Source organism: Musca vetustissima, unplaced genomic scaffold (assembly GCF_032173495.1).
Source record: "Musca vetustissima isolate MV318-11 ecotype Yass unplaced genomic scaffold, APGP_CSIRO_Mvet_v1 utg431405, whole genome shotgun sequence".
Classification (NCBI taxonomy): domain Eukaryota; kingdom Metazoa; phylum Arthropoda; class Insecta; order Diptera; family Muscidae; genus Musca; species Musca vetustissima.
In genome coordinates this window covers 2772-25890 of record NW_026882065.1, presented here as the reverse complement: position 1 = coordinate 25890, position 23119 = coordinate 2772, and the positions used below count along the sequence as shown (strand labels likewise).

Genomic DNA, 23119 nt, shown 5'->3' with positions numbered 1-23119 from the left:
TTTGTGTGGTGTCAATAAGTTGTTATACAACCTTTTAGTATACCGACTTAGATATGAGTGACCATTCTACTGTTGCATATTATAACTCGTACTCCAAATTTAGGCCGCAGTTGAAACCAGATCTTTACAAAAAATTTACGTGCATGTCTGATTTTAATCAAAAATGAGGATCAAATTGGCCAGGAACTTGATTTTCTTATGTTTTTCTTGTCATTCTGGAGGCCACAATTTGAACGAAATATTATTCGGTGTAAGCATGAGCGGGCTCCATGGCTCCCATATATATTTTCGTCCGATTTTATGTAAATGGTGTACCAAAGTTCCTATATATCTTTAGATTGGTGCGAAATTTACTATAGTGTATCGAAATACGTCTAGAATGATGTGTGGAAAGTTTCGTAAAAATCGGTTCAGGTTTAGATATAGCTTTCATATGTATTTTCGTCCGATTTTAGGTAAATGGTGCACAAAAGTCCCTATATATCCTTCGATTTGCACGAAATTTGGCACAGCGTATTGAATTAGGTCTAGATAGACGTGTGTCAAATTTCGTGAAAATCAGTACAGATTTATATATAGCTCCCATATATATTTTCGTTCGATTTTATGTAAATGGTGCACCAAAGATTCTATATATCTTTCGATTTGCACGAAATTTGACACGGCGTACTGAATTAAGCCTAAAATGATGTACGATAAGTTTCGTGATAATCGGTTTAGATTTAGATATAACTCCCAAATATATTTTCGTCCGATTTTATGTAAATGGTGCATCATTTGCACGAAATTTGGCATTGATTTGAGTCTAGAATGATGTGTGGTATATTTCGGGAAAATCGATTTAGATTTTTATATAGCTCCAACATATGCATATGTATTCGTCCGATTTTACATAACTCCTAATGTTTATATTGATATCTTTAGATTGGTGCGAAATTTACTATAGTGTATCGAAATACGTCTAGAATGATGTGTGGAATGTTTCGTAAAAATCGGTTCAGATTTAGATATAGCTTTCATATGTATTTTCGTCCGATTTTAGGTAAATGGTGCACAAAAGTCCCTATATATCCTTCGATTTGCACGAAATTTGGCACAGCGTATTGAATTAGGTCTAGATAGACGTGTGTCAAATTTCGTGAAAATCAGTACAGATTTATATATAGCTCCCATATATATTTTCGTTCGATTTTATGTAAATGGTGCACCAAAGATTCTATATATCTTTCGATTTGCACGAAATTTGACACGGCGTACTGAATTAAGCCTAGAATGATGTATGATAAGTTTCGTGATAATCGGTTTAGATTTAGATATAGCTCCCAAATATATTTTCGTCCGATTTTATGTAAATGGTGCATCATTTGCACGAAATTTGGCATTGATTTGAGTCTAGAATGATGTGTGGTATATTTCGGGAAAATCGGTTTAGATTTTTATATAGCTCCAACATATGCATATGTATTCGTCCGATTTTACATAACTCCTAATGTTTGATTAACTCGAATTTTGCACAACGTATCAAATTGAGACTTGATGGACGTTATTAGTTTTTTTTTTTTTAAATTGGTGCAGATGCAGCCATAGCTTTCATATGTATTTCGAACGGGTGTCTGATTGAAATTAAATTTTTAACAGTGCGACGTACCGTATAGCGTGTATCAATTTTGCTATAAATCATTTTCCATAAATTTGTCCCATGGACTCAGACGACTCTAAATCTGCCCGAATGAAATTACATTTTTGCATAGGTTGCAAAAAGACATGAGTATGTTCTTTGGAGGAAACATTGACATGCTATTGTATGGATACATATGCAGAATATATCCAAAGTGGTGAAGGGTATCATATAGTCGGCCCAGTCCGACTTTACTACTTTCTGGTTTTTACTGGTTTTACTGTTTTTTAATTGGTTCAAATATCTATGTAGATCACACATGGTCCTTCAATGATTCTATGCCTGTTCTATCTACGGATATTGTACGTATTAGCATTTCTTGTATGTACCCAAAGTGGTGAAGGGTATTACATCTTCAATTTGAAGCCATCATTTAGTACATATTTTTCTACTTAAATTTCATGTTTCTCTAACAGAAATATTTTTCTATGACGGGTTTAGTGTGATAAGGGTTTTATTCGAATTTATGATTTCCAAAATGAAATTTTTGTTGCCATTGGGCCTTTAGGCAGAAGTCCCAATTGATGATACCTACCAATTTTCCCTATGATATTTAAATTGAGCCACATCGGTCCCTAATTCCTACATGATGTAGTCAATATTGGCCCTGGAATGAACAATTTCATATTGAACCCCACCTTCCGAAATAAAATCGTGAGTACGGTGGTGATGGCCTCATTTTTTTGCCCTCTAAATTAAATTTTTTCGTCGTCAAAATCTTTCTACATTTTGGGGTTTGCGATGTTAGGAAAAATCTCCATTAAATATTATCGCTATAAGTTTCCTTTTTGTAAGCTCTCTATATTTTTATATCAAGCTACTGTCAGTATAACGATGGTGGAGGGTATCCAAAGATCGGTTCGGCGAACTTAACGCATTTTTTAACTTCTTAAATATTGGTCATGGTGCATAATGACCTCAGGCAAATTCCAAATTGACCGACCTAGGTGCCCCAGAGTAACAGTACCACATGATCAGTTTTGTCAAAAAAAAAAAAACAAGTTTTCCAGTACGTCATAAATTTTCGTCTTTGGACCATCTGTGAGCGAGCACCATCTATATTATCGTGCTATATCTCCATACAAATATTAAAGTTCACAGGTTTAGCCTTGTCGAAAGTAGTAATTAATAAATAATCTGATTACTTCCACTAATATAATATGTTTATTTAAGTGAAAATGGCATCTAAAGTGTAGTATTGCACTCTCTTGTGATTAAATATAACTTTGTGTTGTATTACATTGTTTATTTTTTATGTCTGCCCTCAATTTAATTAACGATCCCTGAAAGTAAAACAAAATTAGTCACAAAATAACTATTCAAAATAGAATTTAAATTCCAAATCATACCTCAAAACATATCTGAAACTCTTCTGATTTAAATTTGACATAACCGTTTCTTGATATGGCTGGCAACAGTTTCGATTAGAAAGATTACAAATGCCGTCAAATAACCAAATAATAAAATAAACAATGGACCCGAGATATGATCAATAGATAGTTTTTGTGGTGGTGATTTTGGTTTTTCATTTGAGGCTATCTTAACAAGGACGTCTTGCAGTTTACGATCCATGAAATTATAACTGGCCTGAGAGATGAAATAAAATGTGTTAAAATTAATAAACTATTATGTTAAATATAATATTCTCCTATCACTTACAAGTCTTTCCCAATGTATATATAGTCCGGTTTCCAAACAATATGAAATATGTTGATCCAAAATGGGCATAATCGGCCAACCTCTAATAGCAGCGGCGCGAGTCCAATCTATGTATATATCATCTTTTAATATCTGAAATTGTAATAAAAAGGGGAAACAAACTCTACAATTTATTTTCTAAACATTAATATATAAAAAAAATATAATTTGTCTCAACATTTTTTTTCTGAGAATTTTTTTCTACAGAAAAATCTGTCCTGAGGATCTGAGGAATTTTTTCTGTAGAAAAAAAATCTGTTTAGAGTATCTGAGGTTGTTTTTCTATAGAAAAAAAAACTGAAGAGAACTTTGTTCTCAGAGTCTGGCGATTTATTTATAAATTAAAAAATCTGTCTTCATTGCCTGGCTCCTTGTGCCTGAGAATTTTTTTCTATAGAAAAATCTGACCTCAGTATTTGAGGATTTTTTTCTGCTCTAAGTTTTCAGAATTTTTTTCTATAGAAAAATCTGTCTTGTTTGATAATTTTTTTCTACAGAAAAAAATCTGTCCGGTAAATAAATCTGTTACCATTGCCTGAGGAATTTTTTTATATAGAAAAAATCTGTCCTCAATGTCTGAGGATTTTTTCTATAGAAAAATCCTTTTTAAGTGTCTGACGTATTTTTTCTATACAAAAAACTGTGCTCTTAGTGTCTGATGTTTTTTTTCCATAGATAATAAGTATCCACGGTGACGTAAAATCTGTTCCAGGAAAAAATCTATCCTCAGAATCCGAGAATTTTTTTCTGTAGAAAAAATTGTCATTGTCTAAAGAAATGAGTCTGAGGAATTTTTTTTATTTTTTATGTTTCGTAGGAATTTTTTCTATAGAAAAAAATCTGTCCTCAGTGTCCGAAGAAGTTTTTTATACCAAAATTGAAAAAAAAAAATATTTTCAGAGGGCAAAGGTTTTGTCTATAAATGACAGTCCACAGTGTCTAAGGAAGTTTTTTTCTATAGAAAAATTGTGTTCTCAGTTTCCTAGGACTTTTTCTATAGTAAAAATATGTCCCAGTCTCTGAGGAATTTTTCCTGTAGAAAAAATTTTGTCACCAGTGTCCCAGGATAAAACCAGTAAGGAAAGTAGTAAAGTCGATGCATCCTAACAGATCTTTATCTAAATGTGAACCGACTTATATCAATCCATAAACATGCCATTCGTTTGTTACAAAGGGACAAAATTATGTAAATAGGTTTACGGAAATATATATGAACTATATCTGAACTTCTACAAAACGCTATTACATCATTATATGATTGTTTTGTTCAAAATTTCATGCCAAAATTACAAACATGAGGAGTATGGTGCACCATTTACTTAAAATCGGATGAAAATAGATATGAAAGCTATATCTAAATATGAACTGATTTTCAAGAAATTTCATACACATCATTCTAGACTCGATTTAGTACGCTGTCCCAAATTTCGTGCAAATCGAAAGATACCTTTGGTACAACATTTACATTAAATTTTCAGGAAACTTAACATACATCATTCTAGACCTAATTCAGTATGCTGTGCCAAATTTCGTGCAAATCGAAGGATATATAGGGACCGTTTACATTAAATCGGACGAAAATATATATGGGAGCTATATGTAAATCTGATCAGATTTTCAGGAAATTTAACACACATAATAACTGACCTAATTCAGTACACTATGCCAAATTTCGTGCAAATCGGAGGAAAATATATATGGGAGCTGTATCTAAATCTGGGCCGTTTTCAGGAAACTTAACATACACCATTCTAGACCTAATTCAGTAAGCTGTGTCAAATTTCGTGCAAATCGAAAGATATATAGGACCTTTGGTACAACATTTACATAAAATCGGACGAAAATATATATGGAGCTATATCTAAATCTGGAGCGATTTTCAGGAAACTTAACATACATCATTCTAGACCTAATTCAGTACAATGTGACAAATTTCGTGCAAATCGAAGGATATATAGGGGCCATTTACATTAAATCGGACGAAAATATATATGGGAGCTATATCTAAATCTGAACCGATTTTTCCCTATTTCAATAGGGTTCGTCCTTGGGCCAAATAAGTGACCTGTGCCAAATTTCATCCAATTTACATTTTTGTTCTACGGACGGACAGACGGACGGATATGCATAAATCGACTCAGGAAGTGAAGATTTGTCTATAAATGGAATAAAAATGTCCTCAGTGTCAGAAGAACTTCTTTCTATAGAAATAAATAGTGTTTATTATACCCTACACAACTATGTTGTCAGGGTATTATAGCTTTGTGCAGCCCCAAAAGTTTGTAACACCGCGAAATATTGGTCTTTATGTATACCGATCGATCCGTCCGTCCGTCCGTCTGTCCATTATAATTTGTAAACACGTTACAGGCCACAGTTATGGACCAATCTTCACGAAATTTTGCATGTAGAATGGGTTCTGGCCAATGAAGATCCCTATTGTTTTTGGAAAGGATCGGTTAATATTTAGGGGATGAAATGGACCAAATACTAAATTTTTGTCTGTTTTTCTGGTCGCTCCAGAGGCCGCAATTATGGCCCAAACATTTTTGCATGAAGAAGGGGATCGGTCAAAAGAATAAGCATGCCTGTTTTGATAAACATTGCTCAATATTTGGCGGGTCAAATGGACCCTAACTTTTGTGTGAAAAATGACAAAATTTGTATTCTATAGCGTATATATTTACCACTGAAGGACATAGATCCGAGAAGTTGATAGTATATTCAAGAGGAGTGGTTGACCTTTAAATTGATACCAATTATATTGTCGTAGGTACTCGGATGCGGGAGTTACACTTAAATATTTACAGGTGCTTACGTATTCATATATTATTTAGTAACCTATTATCACACTGGAGGGCGGAAATATAGCGCTGATCGCTTTGAAATGTTCCACGAGGTTCCAGTTATGGTAAAGGACAACGCCTAAAATGTTAGGTGATGATCAGAAAATATTTTTCGGATGAAGTGGACCGAAAACTTAATTATTTGTGCTTTTCGAGTCGAAAGCCGAACATCACAACACAACCCACGGTGAAGGGAATCTTGACAAGTAATTAGAGGTGCTGTACTGATTATTAGTAACATTTGCTGACCTCAAGCTAGTCAAAAGTGTGCAAATATCGCGAAATATTGCCCAATCTCAGAATAAAGAACCACAGAAAGTTAGATTTTCATGGAAGTTGTGTAGGGTATTGTATGGTCGGCCCCGTCCGACTATACTATATTTCTATATTTTCCTGAAGAATTTTTTCTATAGAAAAAAATCTGTCCTCACTATCTAAGAAATTCTGCTATAGAAAAAATATTTATCCTCCAATTTTGGTATTATTTTTTGAAGAAAAAACATGTGCTTTGAAGTTTTTCATAGAATAAACTTTCCTCTCATTGTGTGAGTACTTTTTCCCTCCCCAGTGTCTGAGTGTTTTTTTCTACCTTTAGAGAATTATGTTAGTCCCATTATTGTACTCACCACTTTCGATTCCACTGCCGGTATGGTTATGTATTTGCCCACATTTAAAAATCCACTATATAGACGTTCCACACCAAAGCCATAATTATCGCGAAAGCTTGCATTGTACATGTAATCATGATCACGTATCTCAAAACGCGAAGCCATACGTTGTTCCTTGGTTATATTTGATCCCAATATTGTCTCAACCCAAACAATCGAAGGTGCACCCCATTTCCAGTCAGTGTTGGACCATTTCTCGACCGTATCAATGGGTTCGTAGAACAATGGCATTGTTAAAATCGATTTCAATTGGCCACTGTAAGTGTTCTCCAGGGTAATTGTGGCACACAACAGGAATGCCAATAACACTCGACTGGCGGTACGTTTGAGCCTGAAAAAGATGTTTATCCAAGATTATTATTTACTCATCTTCTAGAAAAATTATCTTTTACACTGTATCGACAGATGGTTGTTGTATAAACACAGCAAAAACATCCAGCATTGCCTTTTCGAAATTTTTCAAACCATGTTTCTTCTTGGATGGTTTATGTTTCATACAGCCATAGGCGGTGTATTTTACAAAATGAAACATCAGCGAACACATAACCAATGTCGGAATCAGGCATATCCAAAGTTCCGTGGAGAATGGCATTATATTTGTACGCCAGCGTGGATATTGACTGCAAACAAAAATATTTTATTATTTTGTTGTTGTCCTAATGAAATACTTGTTCTTACGTTGGTCCCGGTCCTAGTACAGTCACCGCCGATTTTGCAATAAATTGTGATATTTCCCATACCTCAGGGTACCAGTTGTACAGACAACCAATTACCACTTCGGTTCGTTGTTCATAAATATCACCAATTGCACCATCCGAAGTACCATTATCGAAAATTGCACCCCAAAAATCAAGTCCATCTGATAAGAAATATAGGGGGGTTTATGTGTGTCGGGGTAGCGAAGAGGTTTCCATACTTACATGGTTGCATTCGTATGCGACAATTATGTGCCTCACAAAATGTCCGCAATAAATCCGCCTCAGAGCCAAGAAATGACACCGTTTTATTGGGTCCATTCGAATCGATACCATCTACATTACCTTCTCCTGGAAGCTTTGGAAAATAAACGGCATATCTATTATTTATATACTGCTGTTACTTTATTCCGATGGGTCTAAATTTTTAGTATTCAATAGATCATTTTTTTATATATAAGGGTCTAAGGGAAACACTATTCTTCATATATTGAAGGGGATTTTTTATGTCGAAGAGTGCGAGTTCTATCGTAACATCAATATTTACTTTACAGGTTTGACGTAGGGGATGATAGATACCAAGAGAAATCAAATTTATCATGTTGTGTTTAGATGTTCGATCGATCCGAGGAGCGAATATCTATTCGGTCATTACTTTTGAACAGCAAAGGTTCGCACACGTCTTAATGTAGCAGCAAAGGTAAACAGAAATGGCACTCTGTACACCAAACAACACATATTACTATTCTACGCCGATGACATCAATATAACCAGTAAGGAAAGTAGTAAAGTCGGGCGGGGCCGACTATATAATACCCTTCACCACTTTGGGTACATTCAACAGATAACTCCAGACTCATTTCAGTACACTATGCCAAATTTTGTGCAAATGGAAATATGTATAGGGACTTTGGTACACCATATACATTAAATCGGACGAAAGTTTATATAGGAGCTATATGTAAAAACCGATTTTAACGAAACTTAACGGGCACTATTCAAGACTTAATTAAGTACGATATGCCAAATTTCGTGCAAATCGAAAGATATATAGGGACTTTGGTGCACTTTTCCATTAAATCGGACGAAAATATATATGGGAGCTATATCTAAGTCTTAACCGATTTTCAGGAAACTTAACACACATCATTCTAGACGTAATCCATTTCGCTATGCCAAATTTCGGGCAAATCAAAAGATATATAGGGCCTTTGGTACACCATTTACCTTAAATCAGACGAATATATATGGGAGCTATATCTAAATCTGAACCGATTTTCAGGAAACTTAATATACATCATTCTAGACTTAACTCATTACGCTATGCCAAATTTCGTACAAATCGAAAGATATATAGGGACTTTGGTACACTATTTACCTTAAATCGGACGAAAATATATATGGTAGCTATATCTAAATCTCAACCGATTTTCAGGAAACTTAACACACATCATTCTAGACGTAATCCATTTCTCTATACCAAATTTCGGGCAAATCAAAAGATATATAGGGACTTTGTTACATCATTTACCTTAAATCGGACGAAGATATATATGGGAGCTATATCTAAATCTGAACCGATTTTCAGAAAACTTAACACAAATCATTCCAGACCTAATTCATTACGCTATGCCAAATTTCCTGCAAATTGACATATATTTAGAGACTTTGGTACAATATTTACCTTAAATCGGACAAAAATATATATGGGAGCTATATCTAAATCTGAACCGATGTTACCCAATTTCAATACGGTTCATCCTTGGGCCAATTAAGTGACCTGTGCCAAATTTCATCCAAATCGGATCATGAATGCGACCTGTACTTTGTTAACAAAAATACATGGACGGACGGACATGCATAAATCGACTCAGAAAGTTATTCTATGCATATTCTCAAAAGGAACCATGGGTCTATCTCGATTATTTTTGCCTGTTACAAACATATGCACAAAGACATAATACCCTGTACCACAGTGTGGTGAAGGGTATAATTAGTCGAACAGTGCGAGCGATAACAGCCACATTTGAACAAATTGAGAAGGAGTCTGCCAAAGTGCAGGACGCCCAGTAGAGCTAAGTAAGTATACATGTCTCGTCCAATTTTAAGTATTTGTACGGACTCAATGTATTTTCTAGGCGAAGTGATTAATTTTTAATTTAGTGGGTAAACAACTTTTTAGGTATTTAAGGCCGCATTTATTAATGGAAGGTAAAAAAGTTCGGTCCAGCCGAGCTAAACGTCCTTTTTACACAGTTGATGCTAATTTGGTTCGATATGTTTCGGATATCAATGGAGAAATCGAGAATTTCACTCCGTCTACTAGTGAAATTCTGTTTAGGTATAACAAAACCAGTGAGCGGATCAGTATAGTCGGAAGGGCCGACCATATGATACCCTACACAACTGCCAGGGAACACTTACTTTCTGCGGATCTATCTTCAGTACCTGGGCAATATTTCGCGATGTTTGACCGATTAGAGAACAACAGCTATTATTTCTTAACCTGCCATAATTTCGGAATATTCTTTCCGGGCTGAACATTTTCCATATTATGTAAATTTTGTCATTTTACACAGATAGGTTTTGGTTTATTTGACCGGCTGAAAATTGGCCGAATAAAACAGTCATTCTAATTAGTTGACCAGTTTCCCTTTCTCATGTGATGCGTTGTGATGTTCGGCTTAATATTGTGGCCCATAGGGCGACTTGAAACGAGATTTCTCTATATATATATTCTGATGTATCCGAAACATATAGACGTCGTCCTTGACCATAACCGGAACCTCGTGTAAAATTTCAGATAGATGAATGCGAAATATATCTCCTCTAGTGTGGTAATAGAAATCAGAATATAGATAGATCTCCGCAAATATTTACGTATAACTCCCACATACATTCAACTTCTCTGGTCTATATCCATCAGGGCTCCATTTGACCCGCTAAATATTGACCGATTTTTATCAAAACCGCCATGTTTATTTCTTGGCCTCATCCCCTTCTCCATGGAAAATTTCGTGTTGTAATCCCTATAACAATGGGGGTCTTTATTGGCCAGAAACGGTCCTACATGGAAAATTTCGTGGCGATTGGTCCATAAGCATGGTATGTATCTGACACACATGTCTAGATCAATTTTAGATAATCGAGATATGACGGTTGGTATATTAAAAGGTGGGTCTAGAACCAATAACCACAAAAAGTTATATTATCTTGACAATATAGTTGTGTAGGGTATAAAAAAAATTGGAAACCCCTACCTCCAATTCCTATCAATTTAAATTCTTAAAGTTCCTTATCCTTATCTCTTCTATAAATTTTTGTTTAATAAGATTAACATAATTTCGACTCGCCTTCTTAATATTCACATTTAAGTCACTTCGAGTACTCCCTTGTTAACACATGAGATGTATAATTAAGATGACACCCACATAACCGACTATGAGGGTGGACATTTAAATCAATGATAGTCATCTCATGGTTGTTTACAACAATAACCATTGACAGGACATCGTTACACCCACACACACTTACATACGCCCTCTCATCATTATGGCACAAGTTAAACCCCTCCTGGGCACAGTTATTCTGGATTGACAATTGAGTGTGAAGAAAAGTTTACATTTTGCCTTTATTTTCCTACGTTTCACAGGGCATCCACACCTCCTGGATCACAAAGATCCATAGGTGTGTGGGAGGGCAAACATACATAGCGTCACTTGCTTGCTTTGGAACAACACACTCGACACCAGTTGTTTGGCAAGTGCCCAAAGAGCGCAACATGAAACGGCGCTGTTAGATAAACACATGCCACAACATATGTTTACAATTAAGTGACACCATTACAGGCAACCAAACCGAACCGAACCGAACCACACCGAACTGAACTGAACCGCCGAGTGGCATCAAACGAAAAACTTAAACCTCAAACTTATGTCGAAACTTAACCAACAATAAACTGTTCTGGCAAAAGTTTTGCTTGTTTAACTTTTTGCCGTTCTTTCTTTTCTTTCTGTCTTTTTGGGTCTATACACTTAGGGGGGAATTGTATATTCCGCCTTTGCACCAAGCCTCTCCACTGCTGTGCAATGTAATGAGAGTGGGTGTTTAATTGGTTCTATGACAACAAATTGTAGTTGAAGTTGAACACAAAATAATCTAATAGAAATTAAAGACAGTGGCCCGCACATAAAACTGCATACATGGCTACACTTTGGTAAGGCCAAAGTGTGCCTTAATAACGGCTTCCGAACACAAGTGTTTCCATTTTAGAAAATGTTGAGACGATTAAGAAATCTCGTTAGTCTGCCAGTCTTGCAGACTGTTGATGAATCCTATTGGTCTACTCCTTCTGAAACCCAGCATTTTGAAAACCTGTAAATCTCATATCAGACTGATGGTGTATCAGTTTTAATCGAAAAATTAAGATTAATTCCGAAGATTAGTATAATTGGACAAATCTGTTGGTACCATCCCAACTCACAATGGGCTAACTTGACATATCGTAATTTTTTTAGTAAGCCTGTATTAAATCCGAAAATGTTTTGTTTTTATACCCAACACAACTATGTAGCCAGGGTATTACAGCTTTGTACAAACCCAAGAGTTTGTAACGCCGCGAAATATTGGGCCTAGATCCACCATTTATACCATATTTATACCCTTCACCACACTGTGGTACAGGATATTATGTCTTTGTGCATATGTTTGTAACAGGCAAAAGGAAACGAGATAGACACATGGTTCCTTTTGAGAATATGCATAGAATCACTTTCTGAGTCGATTTATGCATGTCCGTCCGTCCGTCTGTCCGCCCGTCCGTCTGTAGGTGTTAAATTGTAAACAAAGTACAGGTCCATTTATGATCCGATTTGGATGAAATTTGGCCCAAGTCACTTATTTGGAAATTGGGAAAAATCGGTTCAGATTTAGATATACCTCCCATATATATTTTGGTCCGATTTAAGGTAAATGGGGCACCAAATTCCTCTATATCTTTCGATTTGCATGAAATTTGGCATAGAGTACTGAATTAGGTGCAGAACGATGTGTGCCAAGTTTCGTCCGATTTAAGGTAAATTGTGCACCAACGTCCCTATATATCATTCGATTTGCACGAAATTTGGCATAGAGTACTGAATTAAATCCAGAATGATGTGTGTCAAGTTTCGAGAAAATCGGGTCAGATTAAATATAGCTCCCATATATAGTTTCGTCCGATATAAGGTAAATGGTGCACCAAAGTCCCTATATATCATTCGATTTGCATGAAATTTGGCATAGAGTACTGAATTAGGTCCAGAATGATGTGTGCCAAGTTTCGGAAAAATCGGTTCTGGTTTCGATATAGCTCCCACATATACATATATATACGTCTGATTTTACATAAATGGTGCACCAACCTTCTAATGTTTGTCCGATTAACACGATTTTTTGCACAACGTATCAAGTTGAGACTTGAATAACGTTATTGCATTTTGTTGAAATTGATGTAGATGCTGTCATAGCTTCCATATGTTTTTCGAATGGAAGTCTGAATGAAATTAAAATTTTAACAGTGCGGCGACCGAATAGCGTGTATTAATTTAGCTATAAGTCGTTTTTCATAAATTTGTTCCATGGTATGAAGTCCACTTTAAATCTGCCCGAATGAAATTAAATTTATCATAGGTTGCAGAAAGACTTGCGTATGTTCCTTGGAGAGGATACATATGTAGAATATACCCAAAGTGGTGAAGGGTATCATATAGTCGGCCCAGTCCGACTTTACTGCTTTCCTTACTAGTTTATATCTCGACTAGCTGAGTAGACATCTAGACATGTGTTTCCATCTGTCCATTATAATTAGTGAACACGATATAGGCCACAGTTATGGGCCAATCGTCTCGAAATTTTCCATGTAGGATGGGTTCTGGCCAATGAACTATTGCTTTCTGGTAATGATGCGTTAATATTTAGGGGATGACGGTGACCAAGACCTTTATTTTTGTCTGCATTTCTTTTGTGCTAGAGACTGCAATTATGATCCGAACATAACGAAAATTTGCATGGAGAAGGGGATCCAGTCAAAGAATAAGATTGGTCAATATGTAGCGGGTAAAATGCAACCTGACTTTTGTGTGAAAAGTGGAAAATTTTGCATTCTATGGGATATATATTTACTCCTGAAGAACATAGACAGGAGAAGTTGATAGTATATACAAGAGTGATGGTTGACCTTTAAATTGATACCAATTATATTGTTGTATGTACTCAGATATGGATGTTATATGTAAATATTTACGAATTCTGATATTTTTACCCTTCACCACACTGTGGTACAGGGTATTATGTCATTGTGCATATGTTTGTAACAGGCAAAAGGAAACGAGATAGACACATGGTTCCTTTTGAGAATATGCATAGAATCACTTTCTAAGTCGATTTATGCATGTCCGTCCGTCTGTCTGTGCATGTTAAATTGTAAACAAAGTACAGGTCGCATTTATGATCCGAATTGGATGAAATTTGGCATAGGTCACTTATTCGGCCCAAGGACGAACCCTATTGAAATTGGGAAAAATCGGTTCAGATTTAGATATAGCTCCCATATATATATTTAACCGATTTAATGTAAACCGTCCCTATATATCTTTCGATTTGCACAAATTTGGTACAGCCTAATCATTTAAGTCTAGAATTATGTCTGCCAAGTTTCGTGAAAATCGGTCCAGATTTAGATATAGCTCCCATATATAGTTTCGTCCGATTTCATGTAAATGGTGCACCAAAATCCCTATATATCTTTCGATTTTCACGAAATTTGGCATAACGTACTGAATTGAGCCTAGAGTGATGTCTGCCAAGTTTTAAGAAAATCTGTTCAGATTTAGATATACCTCCCATATATAGTTTCGTCCGATTTCATGTAAATGGTGCCCCAAAGTCCCAATATATCTTTCGATTTGCACGAAATTTGGCATAACGTACTGAATTAAGCCTAGAGTGATGTCTGCAAGTTTCGAGTAAATCGGTCCAGATTTAGATATAGCTCCCACATATAGTTTCGTTCGATTTCATGTAAATGGTGCACAAAAGTCCACATATATCTTGCGATTTGCACGAAATTTGGCATAACGTACTGAATTGAGCCTAGAGTGATGTATGCCAAGTTTCGTGAAAATCGGTCAAAATTTAGATATCGCTCCCATATATAGCTTCGTCCGATTTCATGTAAATGGTGGACCAAAGTTCCTATATATCCTTCGATTTGCACGAAATTTGACATAACGTACTGAAATGAGCCTAGAGAGATGTCTGCCAAGTTTCGAGAAAATCGGTCCAGATTTCTATATAGCTCCCATATATAGTTTCGTCCTATTTCATGTAAATGGTGCACCAATGTCGCTAAATATCTTTCGATTTGCACGAAATTTGGCATAACGTACTGAATTGAGCCTAGAGTGATGTCTGCCTTGTTTCGTGAAAATCGGTCCAGATTTAGATATAGCTCCCTTTTATTATAGATTGATTTTAAGTAATTGACGCACTAAGGAACCAATAGGCTGATAGGAACAAAACGTTCTGAAATTACTATAACCTAACCTGTGACGTGTTTGTTTGAAATCGTTTAATATTTGGATAGAGCTTCCATATATATTTTCGCCCGATTTGAAGCAAATTGGGCATCAAACTCCTCATGTAGTCAGATTGACATCAAATTTTGCACAACTTACAAAATTGAGCATATAATTACGTAGTTGCGTTTTGTAGAAGTACAGACATAGCCCAACGGATGACCTATTTATATTTGTTTGAAGTCGATTTACATACTTTATGGATAGATCTAGGTAGATTCACATTTAGATAAATATCACATATTTTATTTCATCCAATTTCATGTTAATAGTCCTGTTTAATATACCCATAGTGGTATATAGTCGGCCCCGTCCGACTTTAGTACTTTCCTTACTGGTTTTAGTATTACTCTGGTTGCCTTGAAAATATACGTGGAAGTTCGAGTTATCGCCAAGGATGACGCGTATTACTTTCGGTAGTGTTGAGATGGTATTTATTTTTGTCAAATTTTCTAGTCGCTCTAGAGGTTATAATTATAAGCAGAACATCGCGAATTTTACACGATGAAGGGGATCTGACTTGTTCTGGGGGTCATATCAACCAAAAACTAAAGTGACCAAATTTTTACTTTATGGCGTAAACGTTCACCTCGGGAAAACAAAGTTTGGAAAATATGCCAGGGTTAGGAAGTGATGCTGTTGACATATAATCGGCCAATAGAGTGCAAATATAGGGAAATGTTGCCCTAGCTCGAAAAATAGATCCACAGAAACTTAATCTTCAGTGGTAGTGTATGGTATGGTAGTTACGGTCGGCCACGTCCGACTATACTACTCCGCTCAATGGTTTGTTTTTGTACCCTTCACCACACAGTGTTACATGGTATTACGTCATTGTGCATATGTTTGTAATAGGTAAAACGAAACGAGATCGACACATGGTTCCTTTTAGGAATATGCATAGAATCACTTTTTGAGTTGTTTTAGGCATAACCGTCCGTCTGTCCGTCCGTCCGTCTGTATATGTTAAAATGTAAACAAAGTACAGGTCGCATTTTTGATCCGATTTGTGAAAATCGGTTCAGATTTAGATATAGCTCCCATATATATTTTCGTCCGATTTTAGGTAAATACTGCACCAAAGTCTCCATATATTCTTCTATTTTCACGAAATTTGCCATGACGTACTAAATTAAGTCTAGAATGATGAAATTCGGTTCAGATTTAAATATAGCTCCTATATATATTTTCGTCCGATTTAATGTAAATGATGCACCAAAGTCCCTATTTATCCTTCGATTTGCACGAAATTTAACATAGCGTACTTAATTAAATTTAGAGAGGTGTTTTTCAAATTTTGTGAAAATCGGTTCAGAAATAGATAAAGCTCCCATGTATATTTTCGACCGATTTTATGTAAATAGTACACCAAAGTCCGTATTTATCCTTCGATTTGCGCGAAATTTGGCATAGCGTAATGAATTGAGTCTGAAATGATGTGTGGTAAGTTTCGGGAAAATCGGTTAAGATTTCGATATAGCTCCGATATATACATATATATTCTTCCGATTTTACATAAATGGTGCACCAAACTCCTAATTTTTTTTCGATTAAAACGAAATGTTTCACAACGTATCAAGTTGAGACTTGAATGACGTTATGGCGTTTTGCCGCAATTTGTGCAGATGCAGCCATAACTTCCATATGTATTTCCAACAGGTGTCTGATTGAAATTAAATTTTTGAAAGTATAGCGTACCGAATAGCGTGTATCAATTTTGCTATAAATCCGTTTCCATAAATGTGTCCCATGGTACGCAGAGCTCTCTAAATCTGCCCAAATGAAATTAAATTTAGCATAGGTTTCAGAAAGGCATGAGTATGTTCCATCGAGAGAATATTGACAAGCAATTGTAAGGATACATAGGTGCAATATACCCATAGTGGTGAAGGTTATCATATAGTCGTCCCAGTCCGACTTTACTACTTTCCGTACTGGTTTATATTGGTCCACGGTTTGACATAATCTCGATCAAAGTCCGAAAAAAGTGATGGTTATTTTTTAATTCCGGATTTTGGAGGATTATAATTATATAAAATTTTCGACATATGATCATGTTTGGAACTTTTCCCCATCTTGAGGTCCTCCACCATTTTTTGAATTTGGAAGTGATTATTTGCACTTTCCAAAAGAAACGGCTGTTAAGTTTGCGGAATGTGGGGTTTTTCCTCACGGAAAGGGTGGTTTTATAAAAATAAGGTTGAGTGTATATTATCGTAGATGTACAATAATTCGTCTTCTTCTGTTGTGCGTTATCCGAATTTCTCCAGAGGCTTCAGACACACAAATTGTACTGAAGCATTCAGGATTTGACGTTCTACGTTGGTCCAGGGGAACTGTTTATTCACATGACAAGTTCAGTCAAAACGTTCACCCAAATTTTTTCCGATAACCTAGATATAAGGTTATCGGAAAAAGTTCGAACACAGTTTTAAAGAACTAGTCTGACGTATTCCGATTTTTGGTTCCGTTTTAAACAAGCAATTTATTCACATGACAAGTTCAGTCAGTTAGATCGAATAAAAAATATTTATGTAAATCATATAATCCTTCTACCTCGAGTACTTGTGCGTATTTTCCTTCTTACTTTTTTGAACCGTAAATTAAATACCGCGAGACATATTTTTGGCCTCCTATTTTTTGGCCTCCTAAAAATGTCGTTCTTAAGATTATAGATAGGGTTCTCACCAAAACTTTTTCCGATAACCTATATAAAAGGTTATCGAAAAAAGATCGAACACAATTTTAAAGAACTAGTGAATTCGTCTGAAGTATTTCGATTTTTTGTTCCGGTTTAAACAACCAATTAACCATAATTTTTTATCCATATCTCACAAGTGTGACCTATGGCAAATTTTCCCTGCTGGCTCCATTATATACTTGTCAAGTACCTAATCCTCATGAGGAATTTTTTACCCTTAGTGATCATAACGGAACTCCTTCACGAGGAACTCCTATTTAATTTGTCTTGACATTCCAACACAAAGGTATAACAATTGCATTGCCACTGATCCACTGTACATATACCTAATATAGTTAATAATTACCCATCTCTCTCATCCTCGTTCTCCTCCGCTCTCTCTCCCTGTACACTTACCACATAATCAGTTTTAACATACGGCAGATATGTTAGTGAACTGGCTCTCATTACACGTTGCTGTAAATTTCTTAGTTTATTCGGATAAAGTTCAACGTTTTTGGCAAATGCTCGAGTCTCCGCCAGGAACGTATCAAGATGTATGGCATCCAAATTGCCCACAGCTCCAACATATTTCTGTGTCCACAATTCAAAATTGACGATGTTGTTGTTGTGTATGTTGTTATTGGTTTTATGGTTTGCCATCGGAGAAGTTACATGCCACATGAAATCGGTGCTGTACAATTCAGTGGTTGTTTCCATGGTTTTTGTCGAATCCACCAGCAGCTGAGGGGTAACTCGATGTATTTCCTTGGCGGTGCAATTGTCACAAGTTTGTGTAGTAGTTGTCGTTGTTTTTGCTGTCGTAGTTGATGTTTGTTGTTCTTTTTGCTTTTTTGTTGCTTCATTGCAGTTATCGTCCTTATCCGCTTGTTGTCCATTGGCGTTGAAGTAGTTTTCGTTAGCGATCTCTTCAATTGTTGGCGTAACCATCAAGTGATGCGGATAAACTGAGAACAAAAAATACAAAATACATTTAGTCATAACCATTTGTTAAGTTTTGCATTTGAGGCAAAAGGAAGTAAGGCAAACATGAATTTACGTCGATAAATATTAAAACAAAAGTTAGAAGGGTTTATATTGGAGTTGCCAAAGTTTTTAAATGTTGGGCCAAATGTGATGTTTTGTAATATCATTTATTAAGTAGTGGTGATTATAACATAATACTAATATCTTTATTAATCTAAGAGTAAATTGGTTGTAAATTGTCTGCTCATCGTTGTACGATGGACAAACTGAGCGGGTTAAACATTGTAAATACTGTTAGCAGCTAAGTTATCAATTGTAAGTGACGCATCAAAGATCCAAAGTTAGGCCGATTGGTACTAAATGTTGTACAACGTACTGAAGCTACTATAACATAACGTGTATCAAGTCTTGTTGAAATCGCTTCAGATTTAAATATAGCTCCCATATATAGCTATGAAACAAAGACCCAAAATTTGACCGATTGTCGCAAAATTTTGTTGAGCATCAGTACATGGTTGTGTAGGCTAACGTCAAGTTTCGTTGAAATCGGTTCAGATTTAAATACAGGGTGAGATGAAACAAGTGAAACCAGTAAGGAAAGTAGTAAAGTCAGACGGGGCCGACTAAATGACACCCTTCACCACTATGGGTATATTAAACAGGACTATTAACATGGAATTGGATGAAATAAAATATGTGATATTTATCTAAATGTGAATCTACCTAGATCTATCCATAAAGTATGTAAATCGACTTCAAACAAATATAAATAGGTCATCCGTTGGGCTATGTCTGTAATTCTAGAAAACGCAACTACGTAATTCTATGCTCAATTTTGTACGTTGTGCAAAATTTGATGTCAATCTGACTAACATGAGGAGTTTGATGCCCAATTTATTTGAAATCGGGCGAAAATGTATATGGAAGCTCTATCCAAATATTAAGCGATTTCAAACAAACTTGTCACAGGTTAGGTTATACTAATTTCAGAACGTTTTGTTCCTATTGGTTCCTTGGTGCGTCAATTACTTAAAATCAATCTATAATAAAAGGGAGCTATATCTAAATCTGGTCCGATTTTTACGAAACAAGGCAGACATCACTCTAGGCTCAATTCAGTACGTTATGCCAAATTTCGTGCAAATCGAAAGATATATAGCGACTTTGGTGCACCATTTACATGAAATCGGACGAAATTATATGTGGGAGCTATATAGAAATCTGGACCGATTTTCATGAAACTTGTCAGACATCATTCTAGGCTCAATTAAGTACGTTATGCCAGATTTCGTGCAAATCGAAGGATATCTAGGGACTTTGGGGCACCATTTACATGAAATCGGACGAAACTATATATGGGAGCTATATCTAAATCTGGACCGATTTTCTCGAAACTTGGCAGACATCATTCTAGGCTCAATTCAGTACGTTATGCCAAATTTCGTCCAAATCGAAGGATAAATGCGACCTGTACTTTGTTTACAATTTAACATGGACAGACAGACGGACAGACGGACATACGGACGGACGGACATGCATAAATCGACTTAAAAAGTGATTATATGCATATTCTCAAAAGGAACCATGGGTCTATCTCGATTATTTTTGCCTGTTACAAACATATGTACAAAGACATAATACCCTGTACCACAGATAAAGAAAATCGGTCCTAATTTAGATATAGCTCCCATATATAGTTTCGCCCGATTTCATGTAACTGGTGCACCAAAGTCCCTATATATCCTTCGATTTGCACGAAATTTGGCATAACGTACTGAATTGAGCCTAGAATGATGTCTGCCAAGTTTCGAGAAATCGGTCCAGATTTAGATATAGCTCCCATATATACTTTCGTCCGATTTCATGTAAATGGTGCCCCAAAGTCCCTATATATCTTTCGATTTGCACGAAATTTGGCATAACGTATTGAATTAAGCCATATATAGTTTCGCCCGATTTCATGTAACTGGTGCACCAAAGTCCCTATATATCCTTCGATTTGCACGAAATTTGGCATAACGTACTGAATTGAGCCTAGAGTGATGTCTGCCAAGATTCGAGAAAATCGGTCCAGATTTAGATGTAGCTCCCATATATAGTTTCGTCCGATTTTATGTAAATGGTGCACCAAAGTCCCTATATATCCTTCTATTTGCACTAAATTTGGCACAACGTACTGAATTGGGCCTAGAGTGATGTCTGTCTTGTTTGGTGAAAATCGGTTCTGATTTAGATATAACTCCCATATATAGTTTCGTCCGATTTCATGTAAATGGTGCACCAAAGTCCCTATATATCCATCGATTTGCAGGAAATTTGGCATAACGTACTGAATTGGGCCTAGAGTGATGTCTGTCTTGTTTGGTGAAAATCGGTTCTGATTTAGATATAACTCCCATATATAGTTTCGTCCGATTTCATGTAAATGGTGCCCCAAAGTCCCTATATATCTTTCGATTTGCACGAAATTTGGCATAACGTATTGAATTAAGCCTAGAGTGATGTCTGCCAAGTTTCGAGAATATCGGTCCAGATTTAGATATAGCTCCCATATATAGTTTCGTTCGATTTTATGTAAATGGTGCACCAAAATCCCTATATATCTTTCGATTTGCACGAAATTTGGCATAACGTATTGAATTAAGCCTAGAGTGATGTCTGCCAAGTTTCGAGAATATCGGTCCAGATTTAGATATAGCTCCCATATATAGTTTCGCCCGATTTCATGTAACTGGTGCACCAAAGTTCCTATATATCCTTCGATTTGCACGAAATTTGGCGTAACGTACTGAATTGAGCCTAGAGTGATGTCTGCCAAGTTTCGAGAAAATCGGTCCAGATTTAGATGTAGCTCCCATATATAGTTTCGTCCGATTTTATGTAAATGGTGCACCAAAGTCCCTATATATCCTTCGATTCGCACTAAATTTGGCACAACGTACTGAATTGGGCCTAGAGTGATGTCTGTCTTGTTTGGTGAAAATCGGTTCTGATTTAGATATAACACCCATATATAGTTTCGTCCGATTTCATGTAAATGGTGCACCAAAGTCCCTATATATCCATCGATTTGCAGGAAATTTGTGCATAACGTATTGAATTGGGCCTAGAGTGATATCTGTCTTGTTTGGTGAAAATCGGTTCTGATTTAAATATAACTCCCATATATAGTTTCGTCCGATTTCATGTAAATGGTGCACCAAAGTCCCTATATATCCTTCCATTTGCAGGAAATTTGGCATGACGTACTGAATTGAGCCTACAGTGATGTCTACCAAGTTTTGAGAAAATCGGTCCTGATTTAGATAAAGCTCCCATATATAGTTTCGTCCGATTTCATGTAAATGGTGCACCAACGTCCCTATATATCCTTCGATTTGCACGAAATTTGGCATAACGTACTGAATTGAGCCTAGAGTGATGTCTGCCTTGTTTCGTGAAAATCGGCCTAGATTTAGATATAGCTCCTTTTATTATAGATTGATTTTATGTAAATGACGCACCAAGGAACCAATAGGAACAAAACGTTCTGAAATTAGTATAACCTAACATGTGACAAGTTTGTTTGAAATCGCTTAATATTTTGGTAAAGCTTCCATATATATTTTCGCTTGATTTCAAGTAAATTGGGCATCAAACTGCTCATGTTAGTCAGATTGACATCAAATTTTGCACAACTTACAAAATTGAGCATAGAATTACTTAGTTGCGTTTTTTAGAAGTACAGATATAGCCCAACGGATGACCTATTTATATTTGTTTGAAGTCGATTTACATACTTTTGTTTCATTGTAACAAACGAATGACATTTTTATGGACAGTTCTAGGTAGATTCACATTTAGATAAATATCACATATTTTATTTTATCCAATTTCATGTTAATAGTCCTGTTTAATATACCCATAGTGGTGAAGGGTATCATATAGTCGGCCCCGTCCGACTTTACTACTTTCCTTACTGGTTAAAGGATATTTTTCCTAAAAACCCCAGAAAATAGTCCGATATTGACGACGCTCTATTTCGAGTTACAAAAGGAAAAACAAAACTAATATACCCTCCATACTATGGTGGAGGGTATAAAAACGGCAACTATCTTAAGACTGCTGTCATTTCTAAGCCACTCGTCCGACAGCTGTTAAAATTATTCCAGTGACAGCTCATTATATTGTTTACAAGCGTATTCGTGATGGAATTCAAGCGTCATAATGGCATTTATTCATTTATTGGCTAGAAAACTCCAATTGCTATCG

At 35.9% G+C, this 23119-nt stretch overlaps 1 protein-coding gene across 1 annotated transcript; it reads right to left on the bottom strand.

Annotated features, from left to right (window-relative positions):
• Nucleotides 1–3156: 3156 nt before the first annotated feature.
• Nucleotides 3157–18601, bottom strand: LOC133328218 (uncharacterized; the record flags this gene model as incomplete). The annotated part of the gene is made up of 7 exons (XM_061536768.1): nt 18299–18601; nt 7811–7943; nt 7569–7749; nt 7283–7510; nt 6849–7221; nt 3338–3469; nt 3157–3265 (listed from the first exon to the last, which is right to left on the bottom strand). Coding segments are annotated over exons 1-7 (1459 nt in total), but the record flags the coding sequence as incomplete, so codon positions are not given.
• Between the last annotated feature and the right edge of the window lie 4518 nt (nt 18602–23119).